This window comes from Sus scrofa, chromosome X (genome assembly GCF_054392235.1).
Source record: "Sus scrofa isolate SSC_HxYL_T2T_F1_AM1 chromosome X, Sscrofa_HxYL_maternal_Yorkshire_Landrace_v2.0, whole genome shotgun sequence".
Classification (NCBI taxonomy): Eukaryota; Metazoa; Chordata; class Mammalia; order Artiodactyla; family Suidae; genus Sus; species Sus scrofa.
In genome coordinates, this window is record NC_139401.1 from 27290132 (window position 1) to 27303876 (window position 13745).

Here is a 13745-nt window from a genome sequence, read left to right on the forward strand (position 1 = left end):
TTTCTTTCATAGATGTAAGGCTATTCGGATTATCTATTTAAATTTAAATGAGTTTATGTAGTTTGTGCCTTTCAAAGAACTGATCCATTTCATCTTCATCAAATTTGTGGAAGAGATTTGTTCCATCTTAATAAAAATCCTTTTAATGTCTCTGGGATTAATAATGGTGATCCGTCTTTTATCCATGATATTGGTAGCTTATATCTTCTCTCTTTTCTGTCTTGGTTATCCTGGCTAGAGATTTACCAATTTTATTGATGGCATTGAGGATTTTATGGATTTTCTCTATTGTTTTCTTCTTCCATTTTTTTAAGTTTTAAGTACAATTGATTTACAATGTTGTGATGATTTCTGCCATACAACAAAGTGACTCAGTTATACATATACACACATCCATTCTTTTTCAGATTCTTTTTCCATACAGATTATCACAGAATATTGGGTAGAGTTCCCCATGCTGTACAGTAGTTCCGCATCGGCCAATCATTCCATATACCTCAGTGTGCATATGCCAATCCCAAACCCCCAATAACTTACCAATTTTGTTGATGTCATTGAGGATTTTATAGATTTTCTCTATTTTTTTGTTTTAAAATTTCATTTATTTATAACCTATTTTTTTCTGCCTATTTTTTTTTTCTTCTGCTCATTTTAGATTTAATTTGCTCTTCTTTCTCTAGTTTTCTACGGTGGAATCTTATGTTATTTACTTTAGTTTTCTTTTTTTCCAATATTTGCATTTAATCCTCTAAATCTCTCTCTAAAAGTAGTTTATCCCTTAAATATTCTTCATTTTAAAGTCTATTTTGTCTGATATGAGTATTGCTACTCCAGCTTTCTTTTGATCCCTGTTTGCATGAAATATTTTCTTCCATCCTCTCACTTTCAATTTGTGTGTGTCCCTAGAAGTGAAGTGGGTCTCTTGAAGACAGCATATATATATGGGTCTTGTTTTTGTATCCATTCAGCCAGTCTATGTCTTTTGGTTGGGGCGTTTAGTCCATTAACATTTAAGGTAATTATTGATATGTATGTTCTTACTGCCATTTTATTAATTGCTTTGGATTTTTTTTTGTTGCTCTTTTTTCTTCCCTTCTTCTCTTGTTCACTCTTCTTCCTGTTTGATGACTATCTTTAGTGTTGTATTTGAGTTGATTTTTCTTTGTGTATCAATTGCAGATTTTTGGTTTGCATTTATTCTTAAAAGTAGTTTAGTAGCAATCCACAAATCTTGGTAATTTGTATTTTCATTTTTACTTATTTCAAACTTTTTCTAAATTTCATGAGAAATTTAAATATTAAAAAACAAATCTTCGATTTGAATTTTAAAGAAGAAATCTTTAACGTATGGTTTATCCAGAAGTGTGTTGTTTAATTTCTATCTATTTGGGAACTTTCCAGCTATATTTCTGTTATTAATTTTTAACATAATTCTGTTGTGATGTGAGTACATACTTTGTATGATTTGCATTGTTTTAAATTTGTTAAGTTGTGCTTAATGGAGTTCTATGGACAAATATATGGATGAAAATATGGTCTAACTTGGTGAATGTCACATATGAGCTTGAGAATGTGTATTCTGCTGTTGTTGGATGGACTATTGTATAATGTCAATTAGGTCAAGTTGATTGTTAGCATTGTTCATACCATTTACATATTTGGGTTTTGTTTTTGTTTTTGTTTTTTGTGTTTTTGCCTTTTCTAGGGCCGCTTCCCACGGCATATGGAGGTTCCCAGGCTAAGGGTCTAATTGGAGCTGTAGCCGCAGGCCTACACCACAGCCACAGCAACGTGGGATCCGAGCCATGTCTGCAACCTACACCACATCTCACGGCAACACTGGATCCATAACCCACTGAGCAAGGCCAGGGATCAAACCTGCAACCTCACGGTTCCTAGTCGGATTCGTTAACCCCTGCGCCATGACGGGAACTCCCAGCTATATATTTGTAATGATGTTTTGACTTCATTTATCAATTACTGACAGAGGAGTATAGAAGCCTGCGACTATGATTGTATATTTCTCCTTTCAGTTCAATCAGTTTTTGCCTCATGTATTGTGATGCTCTGTTGTTAGGTGCATACATGTTTAAGACTGTGATACCTTCTTGGATAATTGATCCTTTTATTACTACATAATGTTTCCTCACATCCCTAATATTATTTCTTGTTCTAAAATCTGCTTTAGCTGAAATTGATATAGCTACTCTATCTTTTTTGACTACTGTTATTATCGTATATCTGCCTCCATCTCTCTTTTTTTAACCCATCTATTCTGAAGTGTATTTTGTTGAATTCAAAGGTGAAATTCCTATGTGAGATATAAGAAACTAAAATAAAGTTATACAAGCATGCATCATGAGACAAACCTGCTCAAACAAAATCAGAGCAGGCATTCTGTGTTCATACACAGCTCCCATGAATGTGTTTCTATTTAATAGAATCATACATTAAAAGTAGCAACACAATAGCCACAGAATGAGACCATAAGTGCACTTGAACTTTTAGTGAGTTCTGGTTAGGATCCGACAAGTCTACCATTCTTTTTTTTACCAGCCAGGTAAACAAAAGAAGTCATCTCTTAATGTGAGAAACCTTAAAGTTCTTTATTCAGCTAGAAATTATCACTAGTGAGGGCACATTTTCTAGCTTCCTGCTTTCTCAATACATATTTGCCTAAAAGGTTAATTTCAAAATAACAGAAGGTGTTTCTGGCTGCCCCATGCCCTGGTGAAAGGGACAAGTTTAATGTGTTTTATGCTCACTTTGTTAGGCTTCCTGGCTACCTCTGTCTTTCCCTGTATCTTGGTTCTGAGTATTCTGAGGCTTGGTCAGCTAAAGATAAAAGACATCTACCAGACAGTTGAGAGGTATGTTCTTAACAAGATAATACATCACATCATTTAAAGATTCCTTCTTTTTCTGCAGCTGATCCTTACTTGAGTGCTTTATGATTCAATTACGATACAGATTTAGTCCAATTACAGTAAGATGGTAATGTGCTGACTATATATATGAATTTTCCTTGCTGTCTTTTTAATTAATAGATATTATTTTTAGAGCAGTTTTAGAAAAATTATAGTTTTTCGGTTTACAGGAAAATTGAGCCGAAAATGCTAGTTCCTATTAACCCCAACCCTGACACACAGTTTCCCCTATTACTGATATCTTACATTAGTGTGATATATTTTTTACAATTAATAAGCTCATATTAATACATTATTATTAACTAAAGTCCATAGTTTACATTAGGGTTCACCCTCTGTGTTGTACAGACCCTATAGATTTTGACAGATGCGAAATATTATGTATCCACCATTATATTATCATACAGAAGAGTTTCACTGTCCTGAAATCTCGCATCCTTTTACTTTTAACCTATCAGAGGCTTGTTACACAAATGGGTTTCTTGTAGATAGCATATACTTGAGACTTTCTAAATTTATTTTTTATCCAATCTGACAATTTCTGCCTTTTAACTGGTGTATTTAGAGTGATTTAAAGTGATTACTGATAGAGTTTTACTAAATTCTAATTGTTTAACTGTTTTCTTTCTTTTTTTTTTTTTTTTTTTTTTTTTGGTCTTTTTTTTAGGGCCGCACCCACAGCATATAGAGGTTCCCAGGCTAGGGTTCTAGTTGGAGCTACAGCTGCCAGCCTACACCTTAACCATAGCAACGCAGGATCAGAGCTGTGTCTGTGACCTACACCACAGCTCATGGCAACGCCAGGTCCTTAACCCACTGAGCGAGGCCGGGGATCAAACCCAAAACCTCATGGTTACTAGCCTGATTCTTTTCTGCAGCACCACAATGGGAGCTCCTCTTTAACTGTTTTCTATTTGTTGCATTTGTTCTTTTTTATATCTTTTTTTTGTGTGTGTTCTCTGGTATTGACTGAGCATTTTATATGATTATATTTTATTTCTTTTCTTAATATATCATTCATAATTGTCTTTAACCTTTTTACTGTTTTTCCAAGGGTTTATAATACACATTTTTAAATAATCTAAGTCCTCCTTGAAGTAATATCATACTGTTTCACATATAGTACAGATTCCTTATAGTGGAGTATTTCTAATTTCTGTCTATTTGTCTCATTCATTTCACTTATCCATGTCTTATAATCACCTAATCCATTGTTACTACTGTTGTTCAAACATTTTTAAATTAATTAAGAATTATAAAACTTAAAGATTTTATTTTACTTCCATTTATCCTTTTTTGAAGCTTTTCCTCTCTTTATGTTCATCCAAATTTCTGACCTATATCATTCTCTTGCATAACAAATTTATTTTAACATTTCTTGCAAAGCACATCTATTACCAGGCCTGTGAAGCAATGAATTGACTCAGGCATTGTGTTTGTTTGACTGAGAAAGTATTTTTCCCTCACCTTTAAAGGATAATTTTTTTGGATATAGAATTCTACGTTGATACTTTTTCGTTAAACATTTTAATATTTCATTTTTTCTCTTCATGCTTGCATGTTTTCTGATGAGAGGTTTGCTACATTTTTTTATGTTTCTTCCTCGTTAGGAACAGTATCTCTCCCTGACCCTAATTTTCTTCAAAATTTTGTCTTTGCCTTTGGCTTTCTGTGGTTTGAATATGATATGCCTAGATGTAGTTGGCTTGTTTTCGTATCTGTCTTGGCATTCTCTGAGCTGTCTGGATTTATGACTTGGTTCTGTAACTAATGTTAAAAAGTTTTTGGCCTATTGTTTCAAATGTATCTCTACCCCCATTCCTCTTTCTCTGAAATTCCTATTATCTGTATATTACATATACCTTGTGATATTGTTCCATGGTTCTTGGGTGTTCTGTTAATTTTTTTATTCATTGTTTCTCTTTTTGATTCAATTGAGGATGTTGCAATTCACTTATCTTCAGGTTTACTGATTGTTTCCTCACCTATGTCACATCTACTAATGAGCCTGTCAAAGGTATTTTTTCATTTCCCTCACAGTATTTTTTATTTCTACCATTTGGTTTTGATTCTTTCTTATAGTTTCCTTCTCTCTGATGGCATTACTTGTTTAGTCTTGCATGTTGTCTATTTTTCCTAGTAGAGCATTTAAAATAGTTCTCAAATTTATTTAAATTCCTTGTCTGGAAATTTCAAAACCTGTAAAGTAAAAACCTAACAAATGTTAATCAGATAAACATTTACCTGCAACTATTATTTCTAACTTCTAAATATTGATGATTATGGATGCTGAGTGCCAGCTATATTGGGTTTATTTTACCCTTCTCTGTACTATTGTATAACATTGATAATTTCTCTCATGGAAATGTTCATTATGAATATTATATCTTTATACCATTTATACACTTTCTTTAACCAGTAATCTGTTGATGAGAAATTCCTAATTTTAACAGATGTGTTGACCTTGATACAGAGATCAGATAAGGACACTCTAAGAGAAAAATCACTTGAGCTAATAAGCTCACTTATGTAGAAGCATCTGTCATAAATAAATTCACAGTATATCCAACAGAGCAGTGAATAAATAGGCTGAGTTCAAGAAATGCAAAGATATAACATTATAAAAACTGTCAATTGGAATTTCTCTACATTAATAGATTAGAGGATAAAATGAATTTGACCGTGTCCAGGGGTGTAGAAAAAGCCTTTGAAAAAACATTTAACACCATGGTAAAAAAAACCTTTAGTAAAATGATATTTGAAGAGAATTTCTTTTTTTTTTTGGTCTTCATTAGTAACATCATTTTTTTTTAACTGACAAGGGCTTAATCTCTAAAATATACAAACAATGTATACAACTCAACAGCAAAAAAAGCCAATCAACCAATGGAAAAATGGGCAAAAGCCCTGAATAGACATTTCTCCAAGGAAGATATACAGAAGGCCAACAAGCACATGAAAAAATGCTCAACATCACTGATTATTAGACATGAAGAGAATTTCAATTTTCTAAAATATACTGCAAACTTAGATAAATGTGAAATGTTAGAAGCATTTCCATCAAAGTCAGGACAAAGACACAGATATTATGGTACTGTATCTACTGCTTAAAAGTGGACTGGAGTAGTACATAACTAGAGGGATAAGAGCATCAGAGGAAGGAATATGGAAAAGACAGAGATAATAAGTGGCAAAAATATGATCCCCTAATTAGAAAATCCAAAGGAACTAGTGGACAAAATACTCAAATGAATAAGATACTCCAAAAGTTGTTTTATTTAAGATTACTATACCAAAATTGGGAGCCTATCCACACAAAAAATCAATAACTAATTAGGATAATCAATGGAAAATACCCCCATAACAACAGCTAATAGTACCCAAAACTTACCTAAAAAGAAACTTAAACAAAAATGTGAACAATCCTTTTTGAAGGTGATTATAAATATCTACCTATAGAGAAAGAAATTCCAAGTACATAAAGAGATATACTATATTTATTCATGGGGAAAAGAATATCATAAATATGCCAATTCTCCTTAAATTATTTACATTTTTCTACCTTCCATGGACTGAATTATGCCTCCCCCCCATTCATATGTTGAAGCCCTAATTGGCCATTGTGACTGTAACTGGAAATAGGGTCTTTAGGTAGGTTATTAAAATTAAATGAGGTCATAGGGTGGGGTCCTAATCCAGTAGGGCTGATGTCCTTAGAGGAAGAGGAAAAGACACCAGATATCACTCTTTCTGTGTATTTACAGAGAAGAGTCCATGTGAGTCCATGTTAGTAAGAAAGTACTGTGTGCAAAGCCAAGAAGAGAGCTTTTACAGAAACCAAGTCTGCCAGTGTCTCTATAACTGTGAGAAAATAAATTTCTGTTAAGATATGCAGTCTGTCATATTTTATTATGGCAACCTAAGTAGACTAATACACTGCCTAACATGTAGCTTCCAAGATGGCTACCAGACTTAGGCTGCTGTTTTCTAAATTTGGTCCTGGAGGAACTATAAAAGAGAGAATGAACGAACAATATCAGCACAACAAAGAAACATAAGGGAGGGCCTCCTGGGAGAGACTAAGTCTATGTTGAACTAGATTCTGACTGTGGGCAGATGGGGGCATGCTCTGAAGTTGAAACAGATCTGTAGCCTGTAAGAGGGGCGGATGACAGAATTGTCTGGAGGAAAGATTTTAAAGTTCAGCCCTTGTTTCTTCTATTGTGCTGTGGGACCATGAATTTCTACTGCTTCACTGAAGGAATCTGAGGCAGCTCCTCAGAGCCCACATGCCAGGATGGCACCAAAGTTTGGTGCTGTTTGAAATATTACGAATCCAGAGGCTGTGCAAAACCACCTGATCCCTCTTTAGAGGATGAGGACTGACCTTTTTTTTTTTTTTAATTAACATTATGATCAAATATAACAAATGGAGAGGGTATGTATCCTTTCATGAAAAAATGCATAATACACACACTTGTTAGAGATGTAAATACATTTCTTAGTATGAATGAAGGTCAAAATATAAAATAAAAGTGACTACTGGACTGAGCAATGTTAGATAATATAAAAGATCTGGGTCTCACAAAATCAAGCAGCTTAGTCTCTTCCCCTTACAAAGTAGAATTTTTAGAGCAGAAATTTCCCCAAAGTTTAAGTATGGCTATCTAGCAAACGCTGTAGGCCAGTGTGCTTTTTAATCTCTTAGCGCCCATCACGGTTGTGGGACCCTCCCTTGCACTGCAATTTTCCTGGCTGTATCTAGGTTGGGACTTTTACCGATTTTCTGCGCGGTTTGCAGTAGAGAAACAGCGTTTTCACAAAATTAGTATTACCAAGGAAGCCTTTAAAGAAGCAGCCAAGAAGACACCCTACTCCCTGCATACACCATAAGTACTGACGTGATAAGCCACGCCGGCATAGAGAGACCCGCAAGGAGCTCCGCCCCTGCTTTCATTCCTGGGAAGCCCAGGACAGAGTTGTCAGCATGAGGTCCTGACCGGCTTCCACCTCCATGGTCTCAGGTTTCTAGAGGCCAGGGCGATGCTGAGAATCAAAGTGAGGACGCCTAGTTAGAATCGCGGGAATATGCCTCCATAGGACAAAGGAGACCTCACAGAACCCCGCTCGGGATCCGTCCAACGCGCTAAGAGGCCCGCGGCACGGCTGTTAGGCCCAACGCCTACTCATTTCCGCCTCGCGGTCTCAGAGAAAGAAAACTGTGATCTGAGCTAATGGTCTCAGATCAACAGAGGAAAACATCCCAGGCTTTATTCGGAGTTAAGGAGAGGAGCCTGATTGAGGACCGAGGGTACGCTCAACTCCTACACACTTGCTGTCCTGCTGTCTACCCTGGGAGGCCCTGGGTGGGGCTGTTAAACTCTGGGAGGTGGCGGACTTGGTCTGGTGGGGAGGTGACCTGAGTGACTATGGAAAACTCTAATCATCCAAGACAAAGGGGATCCCACAAAACCCTGCTCCTGTTGTCAGCTCTGGAAGGCCTCAGAAGGGGTGGCCAGCTAAAGCTCTCCTTCATTTCTTCCTCAGGGGTCTCAGGGAGGGAAGGTCATTGGTGGAAGGAGTTCAGCTTCAGAGCTGCTGAGGGGAGAGTGCCCAGCCCTGCCAACATTTAATAGGATGATCCTAAATGTGAATCGAGAGGGTTCTAGAGGGGACCCCACAGAGCCTAGACCTAGACCAGCACAAGACACACTCTGATTTCCTCTGCAGGGGTTTTAGGGGACAGGCTGATCAGAAAAAGAGCCCTGTGGGTCCTACAGCAGGGCCCTCACAGAAACCCACAGAGGTGGCCTTAAAGTCAAGGAGAAATCTCCCTGCCGAAGGTGCTCATAGCATCTCCTCACTCCTCCAGGTGCCCACATTGCCTGCTGTCCTGCCCACTCTCCTACCTGCTGTTCTTGATCTGTATCATCATGCCTCGGGGGCAGAAGAGTAAGCTCCGTGCTCGTGAGAAACGCCGGCAGGCCAGGGGTGAGACTCAGCATCTCCGAGATGCTCAGGCCACCGCAGCAGAGGGAGAAGAATCCCCCTCCCCTCCCCCTGGTGATAATCTCCAGAGCTCCCCTGCTTATGGGTCAGGTAGAAAATCCCAGGGGTCTCGGAAAGCCCCATCCACTACCACTACTTCTGCAGGTGTTTCATGCACAAGATCTGATGAAGGTGCCAAGAGCCATGATGAAGAACAACCAGGCACCTCCCTGGCAATGCCCAGCACTGATTATTCCTGCAGAAGCCCTCTGGACCAGAAGGCAATTCTTTTGGTGCAATTCCTGCTGCGCAAGTATAACATGAGAGAGCCCATTACAAAGAAAGATATGATGAAGCATGTCATCAAAAGGTACAAGGAGCACTTCCATGAGATCCTCAGGAAAGCCTCTGAGCTGATGGTGCTGGCCTTTGGCATTGATGTGAAGGAAGTTGACCCCACTAGGCACTGCTATGTTCTTATCAGCAAATTTCAGCGCACCAGTGATGAGAGGCTGAGGGGTGAGGAGATCATGCCCAAGACTGGTCTCCTTATGACCATTCTCTGTGTGATCTTCATGAAAAGCAACTGCGCCACTGAGGAGGAGATCTGGGAAGTACTCAATGTGATGGGGATATATGCTGGAAAGAACCATTTCATCTATGGGGAGCCCAAAAAGCTCATCACCAAAGATTTGGTGCAGGAAAGGTACCTGGTGTACCGCCAAGTGGCCAACAGTAATCCTCCTCGCTATGAGTTCCTGTGGGGCCCAAGAGCCCACGCTGAAACCAGCAAGATGAAAGTCCTTGAGTTCTTGGCCAAGATTCATGATACAGTCCCCAGTGCCTTCCCTTCCTGGTATGAAGAGGCTTTGAGAGATGAGGAAATGAGAGCCCGAGCCAGATTTGCAGCTATGGTTCGCACTGGTGCCCTGGCCAATATGCATTCTGGGGCCAATTTCTAAGACAGTTTCTCCCACTTGTAGTGAAATGTGAAGCACCTTCCAGAAGTAGCATGGGGGCTTAGGTAGTACTGGAGAGATCACAGTGCAGAACATATCTGAACCACTTATAGATTTATGTCTTGTTAAAAGTTTTCAAATGTTGCTTCTTTTAAGAAAAGTTTAATTAGTTTCAGAATAATATTGGTTACATATTTAATGTTTACAAAGTATAAAAGTAGGAGTTTTGCTATTTTTTTAAACAAATTGAGTAACCGTCCATCTTATTTAGTGATCTGGAAAAAGGAAACATAGCATTGAAATAGGCATTTTCTTAGAAACGTGAAATAAATTGATCGTAAAATAGTTGGGATAAAAGATAGAGGAAAAAAAGTAGAACATGTTTAATTCTTGTTTTCCCTTATTCCTTGTATTCTGCTGTTCTGTAAAATAAAAGTTGTATACCTGAACTTGCTTCATTTATTCAATAATGTAGGAGAAATTAAATCATAATAAATTGTTCACTGTTTTTCCCCCCTCAAACATTTACTGAGCATCTGTTCTTTGGAAGGCTCCATGGTAGTATGGGGGTGGTAAGAAAAAGAATAATGAGCCTTTGTTCATTGAGTTAGAGTCTAACAGCAGCTATCACACAAGGAAGATGGTGAGATACCCTCTAAGACAAAAAAGACAGGTTTCCTCCATGAGGACACAGGTTCGATCCTTGTCCTGGCTCAGTGGGTTAAGGAACTGGCATTGCTATGAGCTGTGGTGTAGGTCACAGATGCGACTCGGATCCAGTGTTGCTGTGGCCCTGACATAGGCTGGGGGCCACAGCTCCAACTGGACCCCTAGCCTGGGAACCTCCATATACCACGGGTGTGGCCCTAAAAAGACAGAAAGACAAAAAAATAAAATAATAAAATGTTAAACCAGGGCATTTTAACTGGGTTAACTTAAGTAAAATTTGGCAAACTCTAGGGGAGAGCTTGATTTTGGTAGGGGTTAAATGGATCAAAGAGCAGCTGGGAGAAAGAGAAAGAGTTGGTTCTTGACACACATTTTAGGAGCTTTGAGTTGCATCCAGATGGGGTGGGGGATTCCTCTACGTCCAAAATAAATTATACATCCTCTAAGGGGGATGATTTACTACAGTATATTTTCTCATTAAGCAGAATCTTTGGCTAACTTGGTGTTCAGTGTCCTATAGCACTTCATATTCTCAGACATGTCCTGGATTAAAACAACAGCAAAACAAAACAAAACAAATCTCAGAAGGGTTGGTATCATCTGGGGTCAAAAAAATCATGACAATAACTGCCATTCTTTAAAGTTTCAGTGTATTCCAGTCACTGTGCCAGGTGTTTTACATACATTATATATATTCCAACAGTCTAGAAGACAGGGCTTATCAAACACACCTCACTGGTGAAGAATCTGAGACTCAGTGAACTTTGTAATGTGCTGAGTTCTCATAGCTAGTGACAGGGATGGTACTAGAGCCCTGGTCTGAATTCCTCCAGAGCCCACACTGTTGCACTTCTTCCAGTCTGAGGTCGACCTTGTGTCTATTAATTCATATCTCTTCTCACTGCTCAATAATAGCTTTCAAGCCCTGAAAAGAAGGACCCTGTGTCCACAGTACTAAAAGCAGCCAAAAGAAGGAAGGTGAGAGTGAGAATCACATACAATGTGAAGACTTTCTGTGGGCTTGCCTCCCTAGGACCCTCCTGCCCCTCGCAGGGTTCCTTGGGAGCTGACTGTGCCATCCCAGCACCTTCCTGCGTCAGAGCGCCCTCCCCTGGGTCTTCCCCAGTGTGCCCTCCTGTCCAAGCTGGAACCCAGCCTGCTAGTCAGCTCTTCTCTGCATCCTCCTCTGGAGGCTGCACTCTGCTCCCGGAGGGACACACAGCCCCAATCCCCTGCTCCTCCCTGAGCTGGCACATCCTGACACCCTGTGGATCCCCTGCTTCACCACGGACCCTGTGATAGCAGCTGCCCTTGCCATGTTATTGTTCAGACAGTGAAGTTTAGACACCTCCTCAACCCCTCTGGTGCCTCTACCACATTCTCAAGATGTTTTCAGATCTTCTGGTGACTAGAGTTTGATGTGGCACAGAATCTACTGGTTCTTAGGGTAATAACCCTGAAAATAGAGAGGAAGTTATGGAAACTACACTGGCATTTCCAGGAGAATTTTAATGGGCTGAATCATTTGAAATTGACCCCTGATCACATATACCAATAAATGAGTTTACCTTTTTAGTCAAACCCCAAGCTTCCCCCATAAGTAGATGAGAAAAGATCATGGAAATTATGGTGTAAGCAAACATCTACATGGAAAGACTTCCTAAAAATTCAACTGTCCTTTAGGAGGTGGAAAATGGTTCCACCGCAGATACATTATCCTTGATAAGAAAAGAAAAAATCGGAGTTCCCGTCGTGGCGCAGTGGTTAACGAATCCGACTAAGAACCATGAGGTTGCGGGTTCGATCCCTGCCCTTGCTCAGTGGGTTAACGATCCGGTGTTGCCGTGAGCTGTGGTGTAGGTCGCAGACGCAGCCTGGATCCTGCGTTGCTCTGGCTCTGGCATAGGCTGGAGGCTACAGCTCCGATTCGACCCCTAGCCTGGGAACCTCCATATGCCATGGGAGCAGCCCAAGAAATGGCAAAAAGACCAAAAAAAAAGAAAAAGAAAAAAATCAACATTCTTCTTCCACTGCCTCTTGTCACTATGTTTGTCCCTGAGGAAAATTTTAGTTTTAGGTAATAATGCAAATGCTCTTACTGCCCCCCCATTCTAACATTATGAATAAATCACAATTCCCCTTCCTTATCACATCTGCTAAAAGTCATCCCTCTCCTCAGAAGCAACCACAAGTAAAAATTCGTGTTATTTAAAAATTTATTCTAGACTTTTTCTTAAATAGATGTGTTATAAAAATACATAGTGAAATTTTAAAAAATATACATGGATAACAGTGTCCATATTGTCCCGCCTCTTGCTCTTGTCACTTACTAAAAGGATTGCAGGATCTTTCCCTGAGAGCACATATAGATCCATCTCGCTCTTTTAACTCTTCCCAAGGATTAAAAAATGTGTTTGTGCCATAATTAATTTAACTATCTTCCTCTTGATGGACACATAAATTGTTTCCCATTTATTGCCATGATTAATAGAACTTATATCAACATCAACCATGATTTCTTGGGCAAATATATTTGTTATGACTCTTGCTGATATTCTGTTCAAATAAAGCTATACTGATTGATATTCTCACCTATTAATGTATGTAATTTGAACTCTCACCGGCATTTTATTTTATCAACCTTTTAAAACTTTGGTCAAACTTTTGGGTAAAAATATATTATCTCACAGTTATTTTATTTTCCCTGCTTTCTAAGTAGGTTGAGCAGAAAATTAACTTAATCTCTCATCCAGAGAAAGCAGGATTTCTTCAGTGATACCTTGAATACCAGAGTTCCTCTGGGTATGCTTTCAAATTCCGAAATGTCAATATGATTTTTCTCTTTACTTTGAGAAAGAAGGATCTGAGCTGAATGACCAGGCGTCAGGGAATGGGTACAAGCAGAGCACCCCAGCTAGTGAGGAACACTAGGGAGACCCAGGGAGAGAGCAGTGACGAGTCCCCGAGGGGGACTATCAAGTCCAGAGAGGCCAGGATTCCAGGACACAACCTGTATCTAACTGGTTTCAGAGGCTGTAAACATTTTAGACATGGGGTCTCTTATTCCAACTTCAGCCTTCTCCCGAAGTCCAATTCGTGATTCGAAGGCATTTAGGATGGTATATGGTAGCCATTATTTTTGGACTATATTCATCCTAATCCTACAGCTTAAGATTTGCCTGAAGCTCTACTGAATTACTTT

The 13745-nt window shown here is 38.9% G+C and overlaps 1 protein-coding gene across 1 annotated transcript; it reads left to right on the forward strand.

Moving 5' to 3' along the window:
• The first annotated feature begins 7846 nt into the window (after positions 1-7846).
• LOC100156962 (melanoma-associated antigen B18-like) lies at positions 7847-10320 on the forward strand. The gene is made up of 2 exons (XM_021079833.2): positions 7847-8238; positions 8800-10320. The coding sequence occupies exons 1-2, from the start codon at positions 8162-8164 to the stop codon at positions 9875-9877; spliced, it is 1155 nt and encodes a 384-aa protein (XP_020935492.2). The 5' UTR covers positions 7847-8161; the 3' UTR covers positions 9878-10320.
• Positions 10321-13745: the final 3425 nt, after the last annotated feature.